Below are 26,971 nucleotides of genomic sequence, written 5' to 3' on the forward strand. Positions count from 1 at the left end.
TTTTTTTTGCTCCCCCCCGCCCCGTGACGGACGCAGTGCCAACCCCCATTTCCGGCCGCTGCTGCTTCTCCTGTTGAGCAGCAGCGGCCGCTACACACAAAAAAAAGATTTTAAAAAAACTTCAAACCTGGCTGAAACGCGGCACCCCGGCACTGTAGACAGCCATTAGGCATTGGCTGTTGCCCCCCGCAGCCGCTCCTCCTCTTGCCCCTATGTCACTGCGCTCCTCCGGGGTCTTCCTCCAGGGGCAGTGACGTAGAGGCAAGAGGAGGAGCGGCTGCGGGGCAACAGCCAATTCCTAATGGCTGTCTACAGTGCCTGGGTGCCGCGTTTCAGCCAGGTTTCAATTTTTTTTAACTTTTTCTTTCTGTAGCGGCCGCTGCTGCTCAACAGGAGAAGCAGCAGCGGCCGGAAATAGGGGCTGGTGCCGCGTGCGTCGCGACTTCGCGCCGTTCGCGGGAAACTTGGCAGGGAGAGGGAAACCAACAGAGGGAAGGATTGGGGAGAGAGAGAAAGAGGGAAACCAACAGAGGGAAGGATTGTGGAGAGAGAGAAAGAGGGAAACCAACAGAGGGAAGGATTGGGGAGAGAGAAAAAGAGGGAAACCAACAGAGGGAAGGATTGGGGAGAGAGAAAACGAGGGAAACCAACAGAGGGAAGGATTGGGGAGAGAGAAACGAGGGAAACCAACAGAGGGAAGGATTGGGGAGAGAGAAAAATAGGGAAACCAACAGAGGGAAGGATTGGGGAGAGAGGAAAACGAGGGAAACCAACAGAGGGAAGGATTGGGGAGAGAGAGGGAAAACAACAGGGAAGGATTGGGGAGAGAGAGGGGGAAAACAACAGAGGGAAGGATTGGGGAGAGAGAAAAAGAGGGAATCCAACAGAGGGAAGGATTGGGGAGAGAGAGAAAGAGGGAACCAACAGAGGGAAGGATTGGGGAGAGAGAGAAAGAGGGAAGGATTGGGGGGAGAGAGAAAGAGGGAAACCAACAGAGGGAAGGATTGGGGAGAGAGAAAACGAGGGAAACCAACAGAGGGAAGGATTGGGGAGAGAGAAAAATAGGGAAACCAACAGAGGGAAGGATTGGGGAGAGAGAAAACGAGGGAAACCAACAGAGGGAAGGATTGGGGAGAGAGAGGGAAAACAACAGGGAAGGATTGGGGAGAGAGAGGGGAAAACAACAGAGGGAAGGATTGGGGAGAGAGAAAACGAGGGAATCCAACAGAGGGAAGGATTGGGGAGAGAGAGAAAGAGGGAAACCAACAGAGGGAAGGATTGGGGAGAGAGAGAAAGAGGGAAGGATTGGGGGGAGAGAGAAAGAGGGAAACCAACAGAGGGAAGGATTGGGGAGAGAGAAAAAGAGGGAAACCAACAGAGGGAAGGATTGGGGAGAGAGAGGGAAAACAGTAGGGAAGGATTGGGGGAGAGAGGGGAAAACAGATGGAAGGATTGGGGAGAGAGGGGAAAAACAGATGGAAGGATTGGGGAGAGAGGGGAAAAACAGATGGAAGGATTGGGGAGAGAGGGAAAAACACAGATGGAAGGATTGGGAAAGAGAGAGGGAGGATTGGGGAGAGAGGAGAAAACAGATGGAAGGATGGGGAGAGAGAGGGAAAACAGATGGAAGGATGGGGAAAGAGAGAGGGGAAAAAAACAGATGGAAGGATTGGGGAGAGAGGGGAAAACAGATGGAAGGATGGGGAGAGAGAGGGAAAAACACAGATGGAAGGATTGGGGAGAGAGGGAAAAAACAGATGGAAGGATGGGGAGAGAGGGGGAAAAACAGATGGAAGGATGGGGAGAGAGAGAGGGAAAACGGAAAGATGGGGAGAGAAAGAGGGAAGACGCTGGATGGAAGAATGCAGAAAGAAATAGGGGAGAGAAAGCAGAGCTGCTGGATGGAAAAGGGGAATAGAGAAAGACTGGAGAATAAAAGGAAGGGCATGGGGAGAACAAGGGTGAGGAAAAGATGAAAAGCCACAGGTAGATGAAGGAAATTAAAGAATGGATAGTAAGAATGAATTAAATCTGGACAGAGAGAGCCTGAAAAATATTGAAGAAAGCAAAGAAAAAGTAGACAAAAATGACAAATGGCACAGAAGAGTTAAGCGAAAACAAAGGAAAGCAGAATCACAGACTGGGACCAATATGGAAAGAAAAACAGTCACCAGACAACAAAGGTAGAAAAAAATAATTTTATTTTCATTTTAGTGTTTGTAATATGTCCAATTTGAGAATTTACATTGGCTGTCTTATTTTGCACTGGGTATACGATATTTTTTTTCTCCTATAGTACTGTAATATTTTCAATGATGTCTGTTTATATGCGCCATGGCTGGTGTAGGGGGTGTGGTTAATGTGGGTGTGGCTATCATAGGGGTGGAGCCATATGTGGTGACCCCGCCCATAATGAGTACCGGCACCTTTTTTTCTACAAAAAAAGCACTGCGTGTAACAGTGGGATGAGTTACTCTTCGATCCGTCAGCATCACTTTATACTATCCCTCCACGTATCAATGTAGATAAACAGGCCATGCAAATAGGCCAATTATGGAAGAAAAGATCGGTCACAGACAACTCAATATCAGAATACCAGAGGAACTATATACCTTATAGAGGTAGAGGACGAGGTAGAGGGAACTTTATCCCTTACAAACAAGGACAGGTAAACGCCAACAGGTATTAAATACAGTTTATAACATTTCAGATAGATCACTAACCGATGTAGAGAGTTGAGTGCTAAGTAAAGGTCTTTCCTTTATACCTACTCCCCGGTACAATTCATTCAGAACTAGAATAGAATTTTACAAATTTATTAGAAAATTAAAGATAATAGACTTCTTTGAAGGTAAAAATGATAATACAACAGATCCATCAATAGTGAGAAAAGACAGTAAATGGCAACCACCGGGCAATTCACATTACTTAATTAAAGCATTTGAAAATGTTGTTCTTAATGATAGCACCCTGTTAGAAAAACAGGATAATAGAAGAATTTATTATAATATGACCAAAGATGGAAAAAATGCAGTTAGCACTTTACGAAATGACCCTGACATTGTCATTAAGTCTGCGGACGAGAGTGGAGCAGTTGTCGTAATGAATAGAAATGATTACATTAATGAGATCAATAGACAACTAGATGATCATACTACTACTACTACTACTACTATTTAGCATTTCTATAGCGCTAAAAGGCATACGCAGCGCTGCACAAACATAGAAGAAAGACAGTCCCTGCTCAAAGAGCTTACAATCTAATAGGCAAAAAATAAATAAAGTAAGCAAATCAAATCAAATTAATGTGAAAGGGAAGGAAGAGAGGAGGGTAGATGGAGGCGAGTGGTTACAAGTGGTTATGAGTCAAAAGCAATGTTAAAGAGGTGGGCTTTCAGTCTAGATTTAAAGGTGGCCAAGGATGGGGCAAGACGTAGGGGCTCAGGAAGTTTATTCCAGGGCGTAGGGTGCAGCGAGACAGAAGGCGCGAAGTCTGGAGTTGGCAGTAGTGGAGAAGGGAACAGATAAGAAGGATTTATCCATGGAGCAGAGTGCACGGGAAGGGGTGTAGGGAAGGACGAGTGTGGAGAGATACTGGGGAGCAGCAGAGTGAGTACATTTATAGGTTAGTAGAAGAAGTTTGAACAGGATGCGAAAACGGATAGGGAGCCAGTGAAGGGTCTTGAGGAGAGGGGTAGTATGAGTAAAGCGACCCTGGCAGAAGATGAGACGGGCAGCAGAGTTTTGAACCGACTGGAGAGGGGAGCGGTGACTAAGTGGGAGGCCAGCAAGAAGCAGATTGCAGTACTCCAAACGAGAAGTGACAAGGGTGTGGATGAGGGTTTTGGTAGAGTGCTCGGAAAGAAAAGGGCGGATTTTACGGATGTTGTAAAGAAAGAAACGACAGGTCTTGGCAATCTGCTGGATATGAGCAGAGAAGGAGAGAGAAGAGTCAAAGATGACCCCAAGGTTTCAAGCTGAGGAGACAAGGAGAATATGAGAGCCATCAACAGAAATAGAAAACGGGGGGAGCGGGGAGGTGGGTTTGGGGGGGGAAAATGAGACGCTCGGTTTTGGTCATATTTAATTTCAGGTGGCGTTGAGACATCCAGACAGCAATGTCAGACAAGCACGCTGAAACTTTGGTTTGGATGCAAGGTGAGATATCAGGGGTAGAAAGGTAGATTTGGGAGTCATCAGCATAGAGATGGTAGGAAAAGCCATGGGATGAGATTAATGAACCAAGGGAAGAAGTGTAGATAGAAAAGAGGAGGGGACCAAGAACAGAACCCTGAGGTATGCCGACAGGCAGAGGGATAGAAGTAGAAGAGGATCCACCAGAATGAACACTAAAGGTGCGGAGGGAGAGGTAGGAAGAGAACCAGGAAAGGACAGAGCCCTGGAATCCAAGTGAGGACAGGGTATCGAGAAGTATGTTGTGATCGACAGTGTCAAAAGCAGCGGAAAGATCAAGAAGAATGAGGATGGAATATTGATCTCTGGATTTAGCCAGTAATAGGTCATTGGAGACTTTAGTAAGCGCAGTTTCGGTTGAGTGGAGAGGGCGAAAACCAGATTGTAGTGGGTCAAGAATAGCATGTGAGGAGAGAAAATCAAGGCAGCGACGGTGAACAGCACGCTCAAGTAGAGAAAAGGAAGGAGGGAGATGGGTCGGTAATTAGAGGGACAAGTAGGGTCGAGTGAAGGCTTCTTAAGGAGAGGTGTGACCACAGCATGTTTAAAGGCAGCAGGGACAGTTGCAGTGGAAAGTGAGAGGTTGAGAATGTGACAGATAAAAGGAATAAGAGCAGGAGAGATGGCATTAAGAAGGTGGGTGGGAATGGGATCAGAGGAACAGGTGGTACATTTTGAGGAAGAAAGGAGAAGTGTAGTTTCCTCAATAGTAACTTCAGGAAAGGAGGAAAGGGAATGAGGGGAAGGAGAGAGAGGGGAACGGACTAGTGGAGGGAGAGGTGGTGAGGTAGAGAAAGCAAAGTTTATCTTTTGAACCTTGTGAAAGAATTCAGCAAGGGTCTGAGGAGATAATGAAGGGGGAGTTGGGGGAGGGGGCACCTTGAGGAGAGAGTTCAATGTGGTGAAGAGAAGTCGAGGGTTAGAGCCAAGAGAGTTTGGTCAGTTGGATATAATAATCCTGTTTGGCACGTAAAAGAGCAGATTGGAAGGAGGTCAGCATGAACTTAAAGTGTAAGAAATCAGCAAGGGCCCGAGATTTCCGCCAGAGGCGTTCAGCTTAGCGGGTACAGGAACGTAGGTAGCGGATATTAGAAGTCAGCCAAGGTCGGAGTTTTGTATGCCTTACAGGGCGGGTCATCAAAGGTGCAAGAGTGTCTAAGGCAGAGGATAGAGTATTGTTGTAAGAAGAAACAGCCTCGTTGACAGACGTGGATTGGTGCCACAGTAGAGAGGAGGTTTGAAACATGGGAGGATAGAGATGAAGGGTCAATATCGTGAAGATTCCTAGATAAATTAGATAGGATAGGACGGGACTGGGAGGAGGGAGATTTAAGTGTGAATGTTATAAGATGGTGATCAGAGGAGGGAAGATCAGAGGCAAGGAAACTAGAGGGTGAACAGTTGGAGGAGAAGATGAGATCAAGACAGTGACCATTTTGATGAGTGGGGGAGGTGGAGCATAGTTGGAGATTAAAGGAGGACGTTAAAGCGAGTAACTTGGAAATATAAGAGTTGGAAGGATCATTAGCAGGAATATTAAAGTCACCAAGGATGAGAGAGGGGGCAGAAGGATCATGGAAGAAGGCAAGCCAGGCGTCAAAGTCACTGAGAAAGGATGAAAGGGACTTATCAGGGGGACGATAATGACCGCTATTCGAAGAGGCAGAGGAGAGAAAAGGTGGATAGAGTGGACTTCAAAGGAGGAAAAACATTGAGATTGAGGTGGAAGAAGGGGTTGAAATCTGGAGGAGGGAGAGAGAAGTAGTCCAATACCGCCCCCATGGCCAGCAGGGCGAGGAGTATGTGAAAATAGATAACCGCCATGGCACAGGGCTGCGACTGAAGCAGAGTCATCAGGGCAGAGCCAGGTTTCTGTTTTGGCGAGCAGATGGAGGTGACGTGAGATAAAGAGGTCCTGGATATAGGGGAGTTTGTTACAGATAGAGCGGGCATTCCATAGGGCGCAAGAGAAGGGCAGAGAAGAGGAGGGGAGTAGAGAAATAGAGATTAGGTTAGAGAGGTCGCGGTGAGATCTGTAGAGTTGGGATAATAGTTGGTGAGGGGGGCCAGGATTGGGATTGATGTCACCGGCTGAGAGTAAGAGAAGGAGTAAAAGAGAGCGGAGGAGAGTAGGAGAGGTGTGGCCATGAAGGCGTCGAAGGCGAGAGGTATTTAGGTGGAATGGGGAAGGCAAAATGGACGGAAGAAAGAGGCGGAGATTAAAAGCCAAGAGGGAGGAAGAGGGTAGGAGAGAAGGTGAGGTGATGAAGTCGATGGATGGACAGTGAGTTCCTGTAGCGGAGAGAGGTAGGGGGTGAGGGAAAAGATTAGGAAGGGACAGGGCTAGGAAGAGAATGTGAATAGGGGCCATAAATGACTGAGGTACTTTAGCAACTGGGAAGAAGATTAGATGTAAAGAGAAAAATGCACGGCACCTAGAGCGGAGGCCCTGAGTGGATCGGAGTGGACCTGGGTGTCACCCCGGAGAAGGCTGTAAGGATATGCAGATGAGCTGCAAGTCCTCCACAGCACCTGAAAGGCAGCCGGTGGTAGAGCTGGGCACCTCTCAGCTGAGAAAAGGCTTACCAGGGGTTAGGCCGAAGCCAGCATTCCTCCCCCTGAGGGTCGCCTGATCCTAGCCAAAAAGCACCTGGAAACTCTGTGCACTTGGAGCGAAGGCCCTGGGAAGATCAAGGTGGAACTGGAGTCACCCCGGATACAGCTGCGAGGAAATGCAGAAGGGCTGCAAGTCCTCACAGCACCTGGTGGGAGCGCTGGGCACCTACAGCGGAGGCCCTGAGTGGATCGGAGTGGACCTGGGTGTCACCCCGGAGAAGGCTATAAGGATATGCAGATGAGCTGCAAGTCCTCCACAGCACCTTCTATAAAGAGCTTAAAAATGATCCAGCTGATATCATTCAGAAAGATATTAGTTCATTAGTTAAGTTAGGAAAGGAAGCACAGTATATCACATCCAAAGAAGCACATTTTTTAACTGTACAAGAACCAGTTATACCTACACTATATATCCTCCCGAAAATACATAAATGTCTTACCTCTCCTCCTGGTAGACCTATTGTTTCTGCATGCGGTTCAGTTTTAGAGCCACTTTCTATATTTGTCGATAAGTTCCTACGACACTTTGTCAACCGTATACCATCATATGTACGTGATTCAGCGGACATGATTAATATATTGAATACTATAACACCGAATAAAGACATGGTTTTAGTTACACTAGACATAGAGAGTCTTTATACCAATATACCACAATCAGAATCCATTGAAATTATGAGGAATACTATATTAGAGAGACTTCTATCATCGCGTACCTACTGATTTTATTATTGAACTAGCAGTGATTGCATTAACCAAAAATTATTTTGCTTTTAATGGTAAATTTTATCAGCAAATCAAGGGCACTGCAATGGGTGTGACATTCGCACCATCTATTGCGAATTTATATGTTAGTAATTTTGAAGAGAAGTTTTTAACTGAAAATAGGTTCAAAACCAATATTTTATTGTGGAAGCGTTATATAGACGATATTTTTCTAATTTGGAATGGGACAATTTGTGACTTGCACGACTTTTTATCTGGTTAAATAACCTTGACCCAAATTTGAAGTTTCAAATGAATTATAATGATAAAAGTATTCCTTTTTTAGATATTAAAATCAACATCAGAGACAACAAATTTATCACTGACATCTACCGCAAACCGACAGATGTCAATACATTTTTAAGATATAACAGCTGTCACAGTTCATCCCTGAAGAAGAATCTACCTTATAGTCAGTTCTTGCGGTTACGAAGATTATGTTCTGATCCCCGCACCTATCATCTTTAGTCCCAAGATTTGATAAGACGTTTTCACGAGAGAGGTTACCCATTGAAGCACATTAATAAAGGGTTTGTAAGAGCCTCTGGGATGTCAAGATTTGCATTGTTACAACCAGCTAAGAAGAAAAGTAATGACAAAATTGTATGCACACTTCCATTTAATCATATGTCCAATCCTATTGTTAAGATTATTAGGAAACACTGGCATCTAATACAAGGCATCCCTGCTTTTGATAACAAAGAGCTACTAGTAGCATATAACGTGAAAAAACCTAAAAGATCTATTAGTGCCATCAGCATTACACATTGAATCCAAAACATTGAGGAATTACCAGTTGGACATTACCCATGTGGATCATGCTCTGTTTGTAATGTGAACATGAGAACCACAGTCATCCATATTCCATCTTCCAATAAAAATATCCATCTGAAAGGATTCTCTAATTGCAAGACTAAAAACTTTATTTATGTGATTAACTGCCCGTGTGGTTTAGCTTATATAGGTAAAACCAAGAGACAATTTAACACTAGAATAATCGAGCATAAAAGTGCTATAAAAAGGAATGCACTTGAGAAACCACTGGTGGAACATTCAAAAACCTTAGGGCATCTTTTTGAAGAACTGCGTTTTTGCGTTTTATTTGTGCACAAAAAGAACTGGAGAGGTGGACCAGTAGACACCCTCCTTCCTAAGAAAGGAACAACAATTCATTTTTGAGTTACAAACATTACATCCTCAGGGTCTGAACATGGAGTATTCCTGTGAAATAATATTGTTCTTACTTTTTACTCTTTCATTTTTTTATTCACAATATATATATATATATATAGTTTTTAATTTGTTCTTATATTTTTATTGTTGTGCATTCTCTATATATATGGCTCACTGACATGCTCTTTTTTACTTAGGGTGTTCACATACATATTTTTTACATTTTTGTTTCAGTGGTTTTTATACAAATCAAACGGTCTCCAGCAGAAGAGGTGTATAAGTCATATTTTTAAATTTTAATTCAATTCATTTTCATTTTTAATTTTTATTCTTTACCGCACATAGTCCCTTCATCAATATAATTTACATATCCTGTGTTACATCAGATCACATTCATTGTTGTGTTTTATTCAGTATTTTCTTCACCGCATTTATTATTCGATCATTGCATATAAATTTGATTTGATTCATAGCTATTTCCCCTTTTTTTAGTCTCTGGCATTCTTTAATTTAATTTGTCGCTTTTTTGAACTTTGACCCGGAAATGATGCATATAAACATCACAGGACACTTGCAATAGTTTTTCCAGCTTCAATAATGGTGTGTCCATTTGTGTATGCTAGAGACCACAGTAAGTATATTTTTGTTTTGAGACACATTTTATGTATGCGCATCATTGCACTATTGGCATTTACTTGTTTTCATACATATTCACTCGAAGCAGTATTGCACTTTTGTTTTTTAATCTTCAGACTGCAGCAGTTTTGCTTTTTAGAGACGTTGATATCCACACTTTTTGTGCTCCCTGCTGTAGTCCTCCCTGTTTTTATATATAATCACTTGAAGTAGTATAGCAGGAAGTTTACTGGCAACGTGGTGGTTTAATTCTCCTCGATGCTGTATTAATATTTCATTGCGCTTCTGTCAACCTTTAAGGGCACTGATAATTGTTTGTCCTACATAACAATAAGTGCATCATTTTATAACACGGCACTTGTAACATTTTAGATATTTTATTATTATATCGCACTTAGTGTTTATATATGTGACATTGCTGTGCATGATGTTGTTTGATTGCAAGACGTTTTGTATATAGTATTTTTTATAAACACATTGCACTAGTCATGTCAATACACAATGTAGTGTCAATACACCCTATGATACCTAAACTAATGTCACATTATTAGTCTTGAACCGCTCTAATTTTATTTTTTTGCTTTTTATTAATTTTTTTTTTAATTTATGATTATAGGGATTCCTGTTTGAGCTGGTTTTTTCTTGACTTTTATGCACCATATGTGAGTAATATTTTTATTGTTCCCATACATACTATCCCATTTCTCCTTTTTGGTAACATAGAATATTATTTCATTGTGTCCATGTTCACTTTTTTATAGTTGCCCCTTTACGAAGGTTTCAAATTAGATATGTGCCTTTTATTATCTCATTTATAAATTTTTTATACATATTTGTATTGAAGTTCGTAACCTATACCAGTGCCCTTGCTTTGCTGTTATGTGATGTCAGATTTTATTATGCTTTTATATATATGTTTATATGCACTGTCATACAATTGTTGCATTATATACACTTCTTTTATATATATATTTTCTTATATATGCTCTTTTATGTACATGTATATATATATTATTTATATTGGACAGTGCGTAGCGATATGTTTATTCATGTAATTATTCTAGTATACTCTCTATGTATACCTAATAATATTCCATATTTTATTAATTGTTTTTTGTCAATTTATATATTTGATATATTATGCTCGTATGGGTTATATTTTATTTATTATGCTCTATGATAATTATTATATATTTGTTCATTGTAGCCCCTGACGCAGCCCTAGGTGGGCGAAACACGGCCTGTGTCGGGCGATTTGTTCATACATGGTATCTTCAATAAAATCTTTTTGTTGTGACATTGATCTGCTGGCTTTCTTTCCCACTATGGAATGGTAGGAAAGAGAAGGGGAGGGCTAGGGTTGAGGGCTGAACTTGTGCCCCCCCCCTAACAAAAAGGCATGCCTCTGCCCCTGGCTTACTGGAGTATATGCTTAGTCATGCCTTTGTTACGAGCAGAATTGAGTATCAACTGCCTGAAATGAAAGCAGCCAAAACTGCTTGAATTTCTCAAAAATACAGCGGTCCATGTAATTCTCTAGCAGGAAGCATTTACTTCAGTAACACCTGTCTTGAAGACCTTGCACTGGCTGCCAGTGGAGGGTCTGAAACAGTACAAATTCTTTTGTCTCATCAGTAGGGCAGTTCTCCATGAAGGGCTGCAGTACCTGTGACACTTGCTTACTGTATATCTTCCAGGTTGGTTGCTTAAGCTTCATTGCAGGAACTTCTATGGATCCCAGATTGAGTCCACTTGGCAGTATACCTGCCACCATGGCTTTTATTTTGTGGGCCTTATGCTATGTAACATGATTCCATTAAGTTTTTGCTTTGAGAAACATCTCCAATTTGGGGAAAAGGCAAAGTTTTTGTTATATGCTGCTTTGTGGTGGGTAAAGGAGCATTCAGAGTAGATATGCTTTATTCGCAAAAGGGTATGTAACGTTGGATAGGTGAAAATGAACTAGCTTTGAATCTAGGTAAATCTATGTTAGTAAGACATGGGGCTCATGACACAACTTTCCTTCCAGTAAATTCCAAGATTGTGCGATTCCAATTAATCAGATTGTAAGCCTTGGAGTAATACTGGATTCACACCTGAATTTGCAGGCTCATATGGCTAAAGTTGCTCAAATTTGTCTTTTTAATCAGCTACATGTGCTGAGCAAAATTACACCCATCCTATCTGATTTTCGAATAGTGGTTCAAAGTCTAGTCTTGTCTAGATTAGATTGTAGCAATAGTTTACATCTGGGTCTTTCTCAATCATCTTGCAAAGCTGTACAAGTAATACAGCTTGCTGCAGTACATATGATAATAGTTTTAACGTGATTTGATCATGCCACAGCGTCGATGAAAGCTCTACATTTGCTTTCAGTGCAATTTACAGCACAGTTGGTGCTGATTTTTAAGACCTGTCTGGCATTGCTTCAATGTATTTTAAGCAAGCTTTACAGATTTATGCTCCTGTGTGCTCTCTCAGATCTGCAGGATAATGACAATTGGTGTTTCCTTCACTAGAGAAAATTCATCATGCAGATACTTGGGACAGTGCCTTGTCTTTCATTAGGCCTTCATTATGGAACAAATTATCAGGGAATTTGTGCTTTTCATTGACTTTCTGAATTTAAGAAAAATCTAAAAACATATTTGTTTGTACAAGCATATCTTAGATAAGAAGGTTGTTTGAAGGTCAAGGATTCAGTGCAGAATGTTTTGTTGTATGTTTGTTTTGTTAATTTTATTATGAATGTTTTTACTGGTACCCACATAGTTAATAAGCGAGTTATAAAAGTATTATTCATTTATTTATTTCAATCTCCATTATATGCAAATTTCCCTCATGCATATTCATTAGGGTTAACCTGAAAACCATACTTGTTGATGGCCGTCTAAGACTGGGAGTGAAGACCAAGGCTCTGAAGTATTATGTGAGTTGAGGTCACCCTTAAGAAGGATCCCTCTGGTACTGTGAGCTGCCTTAAAACTCCTAGTCCCGCCCAAGGAGGAAGCGAGATGGGAAGGGTGGAGCCAAAACCAGGAACTATAAAAGGCAGGGCCAGAGTGGGGTTAAGGAGGCCCAGAGGGAAGAAGCGAAGGCCTACTGCATACACCTTCAATCAGAATCACAATAGCCAGGTAGGCCAAGTTTAACTTGGACCTTGTAGCTTTGCATGTTGGATCCAGCCTGAGGCAGGCCTGCTGGTGAAATATTAAGAACCGTACTAATAACTTTAGAAAGCCAGTCCAGAGCTAAGGGGAAGTATTGCTTTACCAAGAGACTGTAGTGCATGCAGTGGTCCTACAGGAGCAGGTCATGGGAAACTAGTTTTGCACTGGATTTCTCCTTCCCCTGTGAACACAACAGGATCCCCTTTCTCAACACCTTTAATAAATATTAATTTTACTCACTCTAACCTGCTGTACGTGGTGTCACTTTATATGGGCCCCGAGCCCTCCTCGCTCACGGTATCACAAGCACCTAAAATGAATACTAAAGCCTTTGAAAATTATGAAAAGGAAGAATATTTAATTGGACCATTACAGGCAGAGAACTTTTTGTTTTATAGGGCCCATCTTGTGGAATAGTTTGCATAATGCAGTAAGAGCAATGCAGGATTCTGACATGTTAAAACCAGATTAATTCAACAGGCATTTGGAATATGAATTGTGGGTATTGGTAATGAAGGATTGTGGAGGGGCTAGGATTTGGGGTGAGGTATAGGATTAGAGAATATGAGGCAAGGGGTTTAGGAATGGGATTTTATAATGTACAGGATAAAGCGTTATTTGGTTTCAACATGTGTGGGTAGCTGGGATTGGGCTTTGTATTGTAAGTTGCAAAATTTTGACAAAGCAGAAAATAAATTTAAAATACTCACATTTAAGTTTTGCAATGAGTAAAATGTGAAGATTGAAATCAATCCCAGAAAATCTGGATTTATAGGATTTATAGCTCTGACCTCCAGAAGATACTCCTGTCATCTACTTTGCTTGATGTGTTTTCATATTGTAGTTGTAACATTTCAGTGACAGAAGATTATGTTGTGAATTCATCCTTAACAAATGGTTTAGATTCCATCAACTCACCATTGAAGTTCTGCTGGACAGGTAAAACGTATCCGTAATCTCTGAGAATGTGGTATCTCATGAGAAGACTACGGAAAATTTATTCCTGTGATTGTTGGTGACAGCACTACATTTTTTTGATATTGAGGAAAGATCCAAGATTAACACTCAAACATGGCAAGCCTTTTAAATTTCCTGTCATCTACAATGGTTGACCCTTCAAAAAATATGAAGGAAAACAAAAGGTCAGATTACTCTATATTTTAATCACAGATTACAATGAAGGGTCTTAAAGCATAAATCACAACATTTTAATTAAAAATGCAGGTAAAAATCATTAGAAAAGTGCTATAGAAACATGGGTTCTTAGTGTAAGCTGACATAAACAGATCTTTTTACTATAATTCCTTAACATGGAACTGAGCAATTTATTTTGCCATTACTTGGCTTGTGCAGTATTGAGAGAAGTCATATTAGAGAGGAAGATTGCCTGTGGTCACCTCCCTTTCCCCAGTTTTCATATGCTGAAATTGTATATAAAACATGTTATCATGTAACTACTAAGTCTGTTTGCAATGTATTGACATTCCAGAAATGACTCATAATCTTTTATTTGTGAATCTGTGATGTATTGTATTATATTATCAGACTCCATATTATTAGGCACACTTCACTATAGTTATCACCTGTTGGGGAGAGTTAGTTGGTTCTTTCATCAGTATGCATATGTAGATTTGCGCATGCGCTAACAAACCTATGAGTAAAATAGATTAGAAACTGGCAGGAAGCACCGTAGTAGTGGGAGGTTTATACACCACCTGAAGATGAATTGGGATCCCAGGAAGTAAGTTGGTACTTAAACTAGGAGCAGTTTGTGGCAAAGGTGGAGCAATGTGCCACAGAAGACCCAATCTCTGCAGCAGATGATGCAGTAGCCTGCTGCAGCCAAGACTGGAAAGTGTGCTAGGGGGGCTTGAGTTCTAAAGCAGAATAAAAGTTATAGGCTGGGTTGCAGATAAATGATAAAAGGAAGCTTGGTGGGGGAGAGGATGGAACTGAGTGCAGTGGGGGAGAGTACAATATAGGAGGAGTGTATAGGGAAGGAAAAGAATACGCAAAGGGAGAAGATGAATGAGAACACCTTGAAACATACATCTCCACACCCCACCCACCATCCTACCCTCATGCTCCTATATAACACTCATGCACACCACTGACAAACTCACCCATCCCATGCAACTTGTGGAAGACTTTGAATGGATGGAGAACAATTTTCTTGTTGCTCTGTGGTACAATAAGTGTGCTCAAGATGACAATCTTGCCAAAGTGGCTCAACATGTTACTTATTTCCCTTGAGTTTCCCGAAGAAGGTATCTTAAGGTGGTGAATGAACAGGTAGGATATTTTTGTTGGGGGAGGTGGAGTTGGGTGGAAGCCATATGTAACTTATAGAAAATAACGTGGGGCTGGGGCTTCCAGAAGGGGGTACTGGGGCTTCCAGACCTGGGGATGTGTAATTGGGCATTTCTGTTGTCCAGCTCCCTTACCCCCTCTTGCATCCCTCCCCCCCCCCCCCCCCAAAAAAAATGCCCTGGTAGTCCAGTGGGCCGCAAATCAAGCCCCCCCAACCTGGTGGTCTAGCGGCTCTCTTCCCCACCCCCACCATACCTTTGTTGGAGGAGGGAGGTAGCATATTCCCTCCTCTTCCAGTGCAGCCTGGAAAATTGCAGTGCCCTGCCCAGTGCATTCTGGGATGTGCTGGGCGGGGCTTCACATCATATAAGGGAGAAAGATTTGCAGCCCACTGGGCCACCAGGGCTGTTTTTGGGTGGATGCGAGGGGGGGGGGGGTTAGGGAGCCTGAAGATCCACCAGCTCTTCACACCCCCCCCCCCCCCCGTGAACTTGTGTCAGGGGTGGGGTCTGGTTTACTGGAGGTCCAGCCACTGTGTGGCTGGCTTGGGGTGGGGAGTTGGGGCTCCTGCGGGGGGGGGGGCTGTATTGGGGGGAATGGGGGGGGGCCTGCTAGCATGCACATGCATGCTGGACAGGGCTCACCATTCCTCCTCAATGGTCTACAGAACCTAAAGCCAGCTCCGAGCTGGTGCAGGGTTTGCAACAGAGAGCACACCAATGTTTGGACGCTACCCACTGATCATTTGGGAGGAATATGTTTGGCATGCATTTGCATGCTACTTGCGCTAAGAGCCCTGTTTAGCATACATTTGCATGCTAGTTGTGGTCAGAGCCTGTGAGTACATTGTTTCACACACTCAGGGGCTCTGATCATGGGGCGGTAGCAAACGCAGGCAATAGTATGGCGCTAATAGCCTCTAGCGCCTACGTTTGCTTCTGATCATTGGCCCATGAGCCTACCGGTTTTGGATTTTCATTCACACCTTGCAACTAAGGCTCCACTGATAAAATAAAAAGCAATGGAGGAAAAGGGGCAACCCTGCTTGGTGTACCTCATTCCAACTTAAAACACCCCAAGACACAGCCATTCACCACAATCGTGGTTGTCTTTCATACAAGCTCAATCTGCATCCTGGAAGAGATTCTTAAACTCAATCCTATCTAACACTTCCCAGAGATTTTCCTAACTATCCTGGTCAAATGTTTTGTTTTTCCACATCAGAACTCACCAGTGATAGAGTTCCCAAACCAAATAGGTGTCAGTCAATGCCAATATCAATCTTAGATTTTTAACTGAATATATCTGTCTCATAAAACCTGTTTGATGCTCTAGCACCAGCTCTGTAATTACCTGAGCCAGCCTGTTCTCCAAAATTTTGGCTAGAATCTTAAAGGTCAAATTATTAGCAAAATAGGTTTATAAGACTTAAGGTCTTCCCTAGCTTTATGAATTAGTATGATGTACTCAGTATTTATCTCCCACAGGACTTTGTTCAGTTCGATTAAAGATGTAAGCAGTTGGGCCAGGGACCGGCTACTTGATCCTTCATAATTTTATAAAAATTGCATAAACCCCTTAGATGACCATTCCCACTTCTTCCTCCAAAATCAGTGGTCTTCTCTTAATTGCAGCAGCCTTAACTTACCACGTCTTTTCCCCTGTTCTGCTTTGTACAAGTCTTGAAAATTTTCTTGAGAAATAACTCTTAACTGTGATTTTTATTTCCCTCTCTGGTCTTCAAGCACATTCTACATAAACCCTTTCACTTTTTTTTATCATCTATGTCAGCCTTTTCCTGGGTTATCCCAAACTAGAATAACTTATACCTATAATAAAACATTTGATTTCTTGGTCCTCTAGTGAATGAGAATATTTAACGCTGCTAGTCCTGCCATCAATTGCACTTTGAGTTTTGAAGAAGGATGTGCAGCCAATGCCTTCCTATTTTCCTCTAATTCCAAGGTGCTTTGTCCAGGTCCCATTTCTTTTGCACTAAAAACCTGATCTTCCCTCTTAACTTTGCCTTTGCTACACACCAGAACAAAGTGGAATTGTTGAAATGCTGCTGATTGAAAGTGTAATATTTTCCCATTTTTTAATGTAGAAATTCTCTAAACTCCTCATCATTCAGTAGCAGTGGGTCCCAAACCTGTCCTAGGGGAACCTCAGCCAGTCCGGTTTTCTGAATAACTGCAATGAATGGTCATGAGATTGATCTATATGCAGTGCTCCCCCTGCATACAAATTTATCTCATGCATATTTGGTATGGTTATCTAGAAAACCTGGCTGGCTGGGATTCCTCCAGGACAGGTTTGGGAACTACTGCCCTATAGACAGGACATCTCCAAATGCTGTTCTTTCTATCTCCATCACCTTGTACTAGCTCCAGCTATATCATCATTTATTTAATTTGTTACATTTATATCCCACATTTCCCCACCTATTTGTAGGCTCAATGTGGCTTACATAGTACCGGAGAGGCGTTACAGACTCCAGTGTAAACAAATACAAAGTGATTTTGTGGTAAGGTAAAGTTCATGTGGCACAGCCACACTTAGGGAATCGTACAATGCGTTCTTTGATTGGGAGCCAGTGTAATTTTTCACAAAGGAGCTTTGCACTTTCAAATTGCGTTTTTCCGAAGATAAGCCTAGCTGCCGTGTTTTGAGTGGTCTGATGTTTATTTAAGGTTTATTTTTTGCATCCCTCATAAATTCCATTGCAGTTGTCTACATGGCCTAGTACCATTGATTGTATCAGATTGCGAAATATTCCCCTTGGGAAGAACTGTTTCACGCGTTTGAGTTTCCACATTGAGTGGAACATTTTCTTTGTTGTGGATGTCACTTGGCTCTCTAGTGTTAAGTTGCAGCCCATTGTAACGCCGAGAATTTTAAGGCTGTTTGAGATAGGGAGGGTGTAATCTGGGGTGTTGATAATTGTGAGGTTATCCGCGCTGTGTAGGGATGAGAGGATGAGACAGTGTGTTTTTTCTTTGTTTAGTTTTATTTGAAATGCATTTGCCCAAGAGTCCATGATGTTCAAGCTGATCTTGATTTCGTTGGCGATTTCTGTCAGTTTAGATTTGTAAGGAATGTATATTGTGACATTGTCTGCATAGATGAAAGGGTTAAGGCCTTGGTTGGATAAGGACTTGGCTAGTGGGTCAGCATTAGGTTGAAGAGAATCGGTGATAGCGGTGATCCTTGTGGTACTCCGCAGTCTGCTTTCCGTGGTGATGATATGTTTGAGTTTGATTTACTTGATATGTTCTTGTGGTTAGGAAACCCTTGATCCAGCTACGTATGCTTCCACCAATCCCGAACTTATCTAGTAATCTTATTAATATATTATGGCTTACCATGTCGAATGCACTAGTCATGTCGAATTGGAGGAGGAGGATGTTTTTGCCTATTGCTATTCCTGCTTGAATTTGGCTAGGAGAGTGAGTAGTACTGTTTCTTGTGCTGTGAAGGGGGTTGAAAACCTGACTGTGATTCGTTGTAATATTGAGAATTTGTTTATATAATCTTTAAGTGTTTGGCTACCATGCTTTCCATCAGTTTGACTGACAACGGAATGGATGCTACTGGACGGTAGTTAGTGATTTCATTTGTTTTTTTTCTTGATGTCTTTTGGTAACGGAGTGAGTAGGATATTGCCATTTTCCTTAGGGAAGAGACCTTGCTGGAGCATGTAGTTTAGGTGGATGTGAGGTCTGCTATGAAGCAGTCAGGGGTGGATTTCATTAGGTAGTTGGGACAGGTATCTAGTTTACAGTGAGTCCTGGAGAACCTGCTGATCGCCTGTGCAACTGCATCGACGGTAAGGGGGTGAATTTTAACCAGGTTTGGTCAGCTGGGTATTCTCCAGAGGTTGGGTCCAACTCATTAAGGAAGATTTCGATGTCAGTGTTGTCCTGAGGTAGCGTGTTGCGTAGGTTTGCAATTTTTTAATTGAAATACTTAGCAAGTTTGTCTGCAGATGGGATGTCTGTAGTCGATGTAGTGACCAAGTTGGTGTCTAGGAGTTTGTTCACGAGTTGGTATAATTTCTTCGTGTCTTTGTAATCTGTCCCTATTTTAGTTTTATAGTATGATCTTTTGGTCTGTCTTATTGCGTATTTGTATTTTCTTTGTGATTGTTTCCATGTGTTGAGTGTGTGTTCATCTTTTGTTTTTCTCCATGCACGTTCAAGTTTCCTGGATTGTGTTTTTAGCTTTTTCAGTTCATCATTGAACCATGGTATCGAGTTATGCTTGCATGAGTTCTTGTATGTAAGGTTATTTCATCTAGTATGCATTTGCATCTTTTATCCCATTCCACGAGATAATATATGGAGTCTGTTTGTGCTGTCCATTCATTGTTGTATATCTGTTGCCAGAATGTTTTCGTCTCTACTTGACCTCTTGTACTGTAAGATGTGTGTGCTTGTATTTGGTGTAATCCCTTCTTCCGCCAGTGTAGGGATAAATTTAATTTGTAGTGAGCAGTCCAGGGTGTTTCTGTCCATTTAGTATCTGTTATTATTAGGTTCTGGTCTGTTGAAAGTTTGTGTGAGATAAGATCAAGTGTGTGCCCTTTGACGTGGGTTGCTTGCATTTGTGGCTATTTGAGATCCCACAGGTGGAGGAATTCCTTACATTCTCGTGCGTTGATTCAGTTTGGGTCTTCTAAGTGAAGGTTGATGTCTCCTAATACTAGTACATTGGAGTTGGTTACACATGTGTTTGAAATGAAGTCCATGAAGTTAGTTTGGCCTTCATTCTAATTACCTGGAGGACAAGACACAATTCAAATAATCGCGTAGGGTTTTGTTGTGGATTCTGATTGAGGTAATTTCAAGTTGAGGTGTCATGGACTCGGCAGTGGTAAAGAGGGATAGATAGATTAGTGCTATGCCTCCGCCTCTCTTTTCCTTTCTGGTCCAGTGTGTGATTTTGTATCCTGGAGGGCACAGGTCTAGGATTATGGGGTCCTTTGGTCGTGGATCCAGGTTTCATTGATGAAGAGTAGGTCAAGGTCTTCTGCCATGATCCAGTCTGTTAGTATTGCTGTTTTGTTTACTGCGGATCTGGCGTTGATATATCCCACTTGGATTGTTTGGAATGGGTCTTCTGCGTCTGGTGTTTGTGGACTTTTATTAGTTGTCATTTCTTTGCTGAGGTGAGTTTGTTTGGACCCTACTTTGCATCCTGTGGTGGTAGTCCGCATGTTGGTGTTCTTCCTTTGTTTAAGTTGTTGTCAGTTTGATGAGGTGTGGTGTATCTGATCAATCTTTAATGATTTATAGTATGCGTATAACGTTACTTTCTGCAAGAGGATTGGTTAGTGTTAAGGAGTAGATTATTAGGAGTAGTTTGAAGGTATTCATTTTGGTTTCTTTTCGCTGTGGGCTACTAATAAGACCGAGTTTTGATGACTGGATGCGTGATAAGACTTTTTTTCTTTGGTGTGGGGTCTGGTGTTCTGGTCTTGTGTGTTATTTCAGGCTTCGTCTTTGGTTAATATTGTGGGGTTATATATGTGAATGTGCATGAGGTTAGTGCATGACTTGGTTTTTGTTTGTGTATGACTGTTTGAGATCTTGTCTGCCAGCACTATTTCTCAGTATGTTTTCTTTGGGTTAGGCGATGTATGGCTGTATGTTACCTTTTGTTGGGCTGTTTTGGGCCACTTTCATTGTCTGCCTCGTTAGTTGATGAATTTGATCTGCGGTTCGAAATTCCCTTAGATCCTGCCGTTGATTTTCTTACCAGCAGTTCTGACCGGTCGCTTTTGTTTGTTTGTTTCCTTGATTAGGTGAGCAGTGTGCTCTTTTATGAGGGGAGGCTAGAGGTGTAGAGACTACTCGGTATGAAAGCTGTGCTGGGACTTGCATGCAGTTGCTTCCCTCTCTTCACTAACTTAAGAAGAGGGTCTGCCTTTCAAGCTGTTGAGATCAATACTGGATCAGGTTTCAGTGATAGTATGAGCAGAGGAGATGGGAGGGGGGAGAGTAGCTCTGAGTCAGGGTCCTCCCTCAATCAGTCTCTTAGCAACTGCTTCCCACCCTCCTTGCCCAGAGGATCTTCAGGGCTCAGATTTCTGGCTTTGGCTGGAGGAAGAAGGGAGGGGAACTTCAGAGCACCTTCAAGGTAATTAGCACGGAGGTGTGACAAATGCAAAGAACTCAAGTTGGAAGATTCTGTCTCACTCTGATATCCTGCTTCAAAGTTTCTGGTCAATTCTGCAACAGTCACTTTAAGCTAATTTCATTTCTTAATCCTTCTTAATCATGATCTGAAATCATTAGAGGCCCAATGGTGGCTGCCTCAATCTGGAAAATGTCACTGACACCTAAAAGGTAATCTGTGCGAGACTATGAGGTATATTTTCCAAAGCACTTAGACTTGCAAAGTTCCATAGTAATAGGCAATTTGTCCAGGTGTGTTTTGAAGTTCTTTTTGATCAAGCCTGTGGCATCTGAAATGATGAGAAATATTTATGTATTTTTCTGGTACATTTTCTTGGTCTCAGACCACTTTTCTTGGTACTTGAGGCTTCTCTCTCGCCACACAATTCACCAAGTAATCATTTTGGACTGACATCTCTATAATCAATGCCGTTCTGGTGTTTTTCTCTTTTACCACTGTATCTGGTTTTCTTGCATCCAGCTTTTTATCTGTCAGGATGGAAATATCCCAGGTGATAATAACCTCTTCGTTTTCCACAATTCTGTTCGGGTCATGATCCAAATGTGTTTCTGGTACACTGATGTTCTAATGCTTACAGAGTTTCCAGTGAATGAGATGTGCCACCTTGTTGTGCCTTTCTGTATAAAAATTTTTCTGTCAACAGCACTTCACAGCCAGCCATGAGATGAGTAACTATTTCTAGCTCTTTCTTACAGAATCTACTGATGTCTGTTATACCAATTTTTCAGTGCTTGCTGTAAATCATCTCGGCAATAATCCGCTGTTCAGGGCTGCAGCTATCAATTGCTCATCCTTAGGTTTCAAGTCACCTCTCCTTAACCATTCCTCCCATTATGAGAATTGTGTGACCACTTATCCAAATACAGATCTTAGGCCCAATGATGTGCTGTCCCTCAATATCTCTTGCCCTTCAAATTGCTCTAGCAACTCAATGATGTCCTTAACAAATCCTGCATAAGAATATAAGAATAGCCATACTGAGTCAGACCAATGGTCCATCTAGCCCCAGTATTCTGCTTCCATCCGTGGACAATCCAGGTCACAAGTACCTGGCAGAATTCCAATTAGTAGCAACATTCCAGGCTACCTATCCTGGGGCAAGCAGTGTCTCCCCCCATGGCCACCTCAATAACACACTATGGACTTTTCCTCCAGGAGCTTGTCCAACCACTGTTACCACATCCTTTGGCAGTGAGTTCCAGAGTGAACAAATATTTATTCATATTTGTTTTAAAGGTATTTCCAAGTAATTTAATTGAGTGTCCCCTGGTCTTTGTATTTTTTGAAAGAATGAAAAATCAATTCACTTTTACTTGTTCTACACCGCTCAGGATTTTATAGACCTGAATCATATCCCCCCCCCCCCCCCCCCCCCCCCCTTAGCTGTCTCTGTTCAAAGCTGAAGAGCCCTAACCTCTTTAGCCTTTCCTCATATGGGAGAAGTTCCATCTCCTTTATCATTTTGGTTGCTCTTCTTTAAACCTTTTCTAATTCTGCTATATATTTTTTGAGATACAGCAACCAGAATTGAACACAATACTCAAGGTGAGGTTGCACCATGGTGCGATACAGAGGTATTATAATATTCTTGATCTTGTATTGCATCCCTTTCCTAATAATTCCTAACATCCTGTTTGCTTTTTTAGCTGTTGCCGCACACTGGGTAGAAGATTTTAGTGTATTGTCTACAATGACACCTAGATCTTTTTCTTGAGTGCTGACTCCTATGGTGGACCCTAGCATCTGGTAACTGTAATTCGGATTATTCTTCCCAATGTGCATCACTTTGCATTTGTCCACATTAAATTTCATCTGCCATTTGAATGCCCAGTCTTCCAGTTTCCTAAGGTCATCCTGCAATTTTTCACAATCCGCATGCTTTGACAACTTTGAATAGTTTTGTGTCATCTGCAAATTTAATCACTTCACACGTTCCGTTTTCCAGATCGTTTATAAATATGTTAAATAGCACCAGTCCCAGTAGACATCCCTGCGGCAATCCACTTTTCACCCTCCTCCATGGGGAAAAACGACCATTTAACCCTACCCTCTGTTTTCTATCCAGTAACCAGTTCCTAATCCACAGAAGAACATTGCCTCATATCCTATGACTTTTTAATTTTCTCTGCAGTCTTATCATGAGGAACTGTCAAAAGCTTTCTAAAAATCTAGATACACTACATCAACCATCTCACCTTTATCCACATGTTTATTTACCCCTTTGAAAGAAATTAATCAAATTGGTGAGGCAAGAGTTCCCATGGCTGAACCCATGCTGACTCTGTCTCATTAAACCATGTTTGTCTGTGTTCTGTAATTTTATTCTTTATAATAGTTTTCACTATTTTCCCTGGCACTGAAATCAGACTTACTTAATGGTATGTAATTTCCCGGATCACCCTGGAACCCTTTTAAAAAAATCAGTGTTACATTGTCCACCCTCCAATCTTCAGGTACTAAGAACGATTTTAGCGACAGGTTTAGACGCCAGAGAGTGGTGGTTAATGGAATTTGCTCGGAGGAGGGAAAGGTGAGTAGTGGAGTGCCTCAGAGATCGGTGCTGGGGCCGATTCTATTCAATATATTTCTGAGTGACATTGCCGAAGGGTTAGAAGGTAAAGTTTGCTTTTTTGCGGATGATGCTAAGATTTGTAACAGAGTGAACACCCAGAAGGGAGTGGAAAACATGAAAAAGGATCTGCAGAAGCTAGAAGAATGGTCTAAGGTTTGGTAATTAAAATTCAATGTGAAGAAATGCAAAGTGATGCACTTAGGGAGTAGAAATCCACGGGAGACATATGTGTTAGGCGGTGAGAGTCTGATATATACAGACGGGGAGAGGGATCGGGGTGATAGTATCCGAGGATCTGAAGGCGACGAAACAGTGTGACAAGGTGGTGGCCATAGCTAGAAGGTTGCTACGCTGTATAAAGAGAGGTGTGACCAGCAGAAGAAAGGAGGTTTTAATGCCTCTGTATAAGTCGTTGGTGAGGCCCCACCTGGAGTATTGTGTTCAGTTTTGGAGGCCGTATCTTGCTAAGGATGTAAAAAGAATTGAAGCGGTGCAAAGAAAAGCTACAAGAATGGTATGGGATTTGCGTTACAAGACGTATGAGGAGAGACTTGCTGACCTGAACATGTATACCCTGGAGGAAAGGAGAAACAGGGGTGATATGATACAGACGTTCAAATATTTGAAAGGTATTAATCCGCAAACGAACCTTTTCCAGAGCTGGGAAGGTGGTAGAACTAGAGGACATGACATAAATTGGGAGATGGCCGGCGATTTCTTAAAAGCGGCGAAATCGGTATAATCGAAAGCTGCTTTTTTGACAGCATAGCCTCACCGGCGAAAGTTCAAGGGGGCGTGTCAGTGGCTTAGCGAAGGCAGGACATGGGCGGGCATGGGCATGGTTACCAGATGGCCGGCTTTCGCGGATAATGGGACAAAAAAAAGCGGTGTTAAGCAGTATTTTGCCGGGTTTACTTGGTCCTTTCAGTTTCACGACCAAGCCTCAAAAAAGTTCCCCAACTCACCAGATGACCACCGGAAGTTTGTTTGGTGTCATCCATCTTGTCACCTTCGCTGTGTTCTTTTCTTGGTTTTTCCATTGCGGAGGTCCGCTTTCTTCTGTGTTTGCCGTTTCCCGTACTCCCCCAGTGGTCACCAACCCCCTCCCACACTAAAAAACACAATTATAAATATATTTTGCCAGCCTCTATGCCAGCCTCAAATGCCGTACCCACCTCCATGACAGCAGAATGTGTTCTATCCTCTGACAGCCTTTCCCTGGTTGTGATGTGGCTCTCGGGTGAGTGTGACACCTTTTCTGTTAGTTGCACTGCAGAGTCACATCAGCAATGCATTGTGGTGGGTGTAGGGTAGTGGGCTCTACTCCCATGGTGCTTTTCCCCCTGCTAACTGGGTCAGAGTGTGCCCTGTTCTGTTTCCGGTAGTCCATCAGGTAGTGGCCATTTTTGTAAGCCAATTTTAGATCCCTTTCATGTGTTACCCATGTTAGAGACTTTAGTTATTACCTTGAGTGTTGCTGAAAGAGGGCATTGTACACCATTCTGCCAGCTCTGACCTACTGCTAATCTCAGTCCCAGGGAGACTCTTTGCCAGTGGGGCACAACCTCTGATCTGCAGTTAACTGTGAGTAAACATGCTTATTCAAATAAAGGACTTTTTCAAAGAGATTAGTCTTCAGGTGTCAACTGGTGTGCCAAGGTTATACATCAGCAACAAGTCCTAGAGGCCTGCGTGAATGCAGGTCCCTGGAGCACTTTTAGTTGGTACCGCAGTGCACTTAAGGCAGGCGCACCCATGCCCATTTCCCCCACCTGTAACACTTGTGCTGGTAATGGGAGCCCTCCAAAACCCACTGTACCCACATGTAGTTGCCCCCTTCACCCCTAAGAGCTACGGTAGTGTTGTGCATTTGGGGGGGGGGGGTTGGGGGGCTCAGCACCCAAAGTAAGGGAGCTATGCATGTGGGAGCATTTTTCTGAAGTCCACTGCACTGACCCCTAGGGTGCCCAGTTGGTGTCCTGGCATGTGAGGGGGACCAGTACACTACAAATGCTGGCTCCTCCCACGACCAAATGCCTTGGATGTCGCCGGGTTGGAGATTGCCGGCATTTTTTTCCATTATCACTGAAAAACAAAACCGGCCATCTCAACCCCGGCGAACTCTGGCATTTGGCCGGGCTAAACCGTATTATCGAAAAAAAAAGATGACCAGCCATCTTTTTCAATAATATGGTTCCGGCCACCTGTAGCGCCGTCGCCAAAATAGATCGCCGGTGATCTATTTCGCCAGCGACGTTCGATTATGCCCCTCTATGTTAGGTTATGGCTAGACAGGATCAGGAACCAGGAACAGACTTGGCTAGGCAGGATCAGGATTCAGGAACAGACGTGGCTTGTCAACCGGAACAGGATTCAGGTGCAAACTTAGCTTGGGCACAGAATTCAGGAACAGACTTGACTTTGCAATAGAAACAAGATTCGGGGACAGAATTGGCTTGGCAACTGGAACAGAATTCAGCGACAGACTTTGCTTGGCAACAGAAACAGGATTCAGGAACAGACTTGGCTTGGCAACAGAATTCAGGGACAGACTTGGCTTGGCAACAGAAACAGGATTCAGGAACAGACTTGGCTTGGCAACAGAATTCAGGGACAGACTTGGCTTGGCAACAGTAACAGGATTCAGGAACAGACTTGGCTTAGCAGGAACAGACTTGGCTTAGCAGGGACAGGAACAGAGCTGGGTTTTAGCAGAAAGCAGGAACAGGGTTTAACTGTAGCAAGAGTCTAGACTCAAACTGTAGAAGACACCAAGAGCAGGGTGTGGCTATAGAGCCAGGCTTTCAGGAACAAGGTTCAGGAATAAGACTCATAGAAACACAGTAAGCTCCAGTTATACAGCTTCAAGGTTTACAAAAGCAAGGCTTTCAGGAACATGGGTTCAGAAACAAGACATTCAGGGACAAGACTCACAGGAACAAGGCATAGGAATAAGGCCAAACAGGACTTGGATCCAAACAGGGAACAGAAAGACAAGGTTAAAAGCCGTGACAGGTGCATAAAGAGAGGAATGAGAAGCAGGAACAAAGAGGTGATAATGCTCTTGTATAAGTCTCTGGTGAGGCCCCATTTAGAGTGCTGTGTGCAGTTCTGGAGGCCACACCTATGGCAAGATATAAACGGGATGGAGTGAGTCCAGAGGGCGGCTACAAAATTGGTAACTGGTCTTGGACATAAAATATATAGGGACAGGCTTATGATCCTCAACATGTATACGCTGGAAGAGAGGAGTGACAGAGGAGATATGATAGAGACGTTTAAATATCTCAGGGGCATTAATGTACAAGAAGTGAGCCTTTTTCAAATGAAGGAA

At 42.7% G+C, this 26,971-nt stretch overlaps 1 protein-coding gene across 1 annotated transcript in view; it reads left to right on the forward strand.

The window, feature by feature from the left end:
* Positions 1–26,971, forward strand: part of VPS16 (VPS16 core subunit of CORVET and HOPS complexes) — a 926,204-nt gene that overhangs the window by 585,626 nt on the left and 313,607 nt on the right. The window contains 1 exon segment of the mRNA XM_030208841.1: positions 13,458–13,493. Within this exon segment, the coding sequence (XP_030064701.1) occupies positions 13,458–13,493 (36 nt within the window).

Source organism: Microcaecilia unicolor, chromosome 7, assembly GCF_901765095.1.
Source record: "Microcaecilia unicolor chromosome 7, aMicUni1.1, whole genome shotgun sequence".
Lineage (NCBI taxonomy): Eukaryota > Metazoa > Chordata > Amphibia > Gymnophiona > Siphonopidae > Microcaecilia > Microcaecilia unicolor.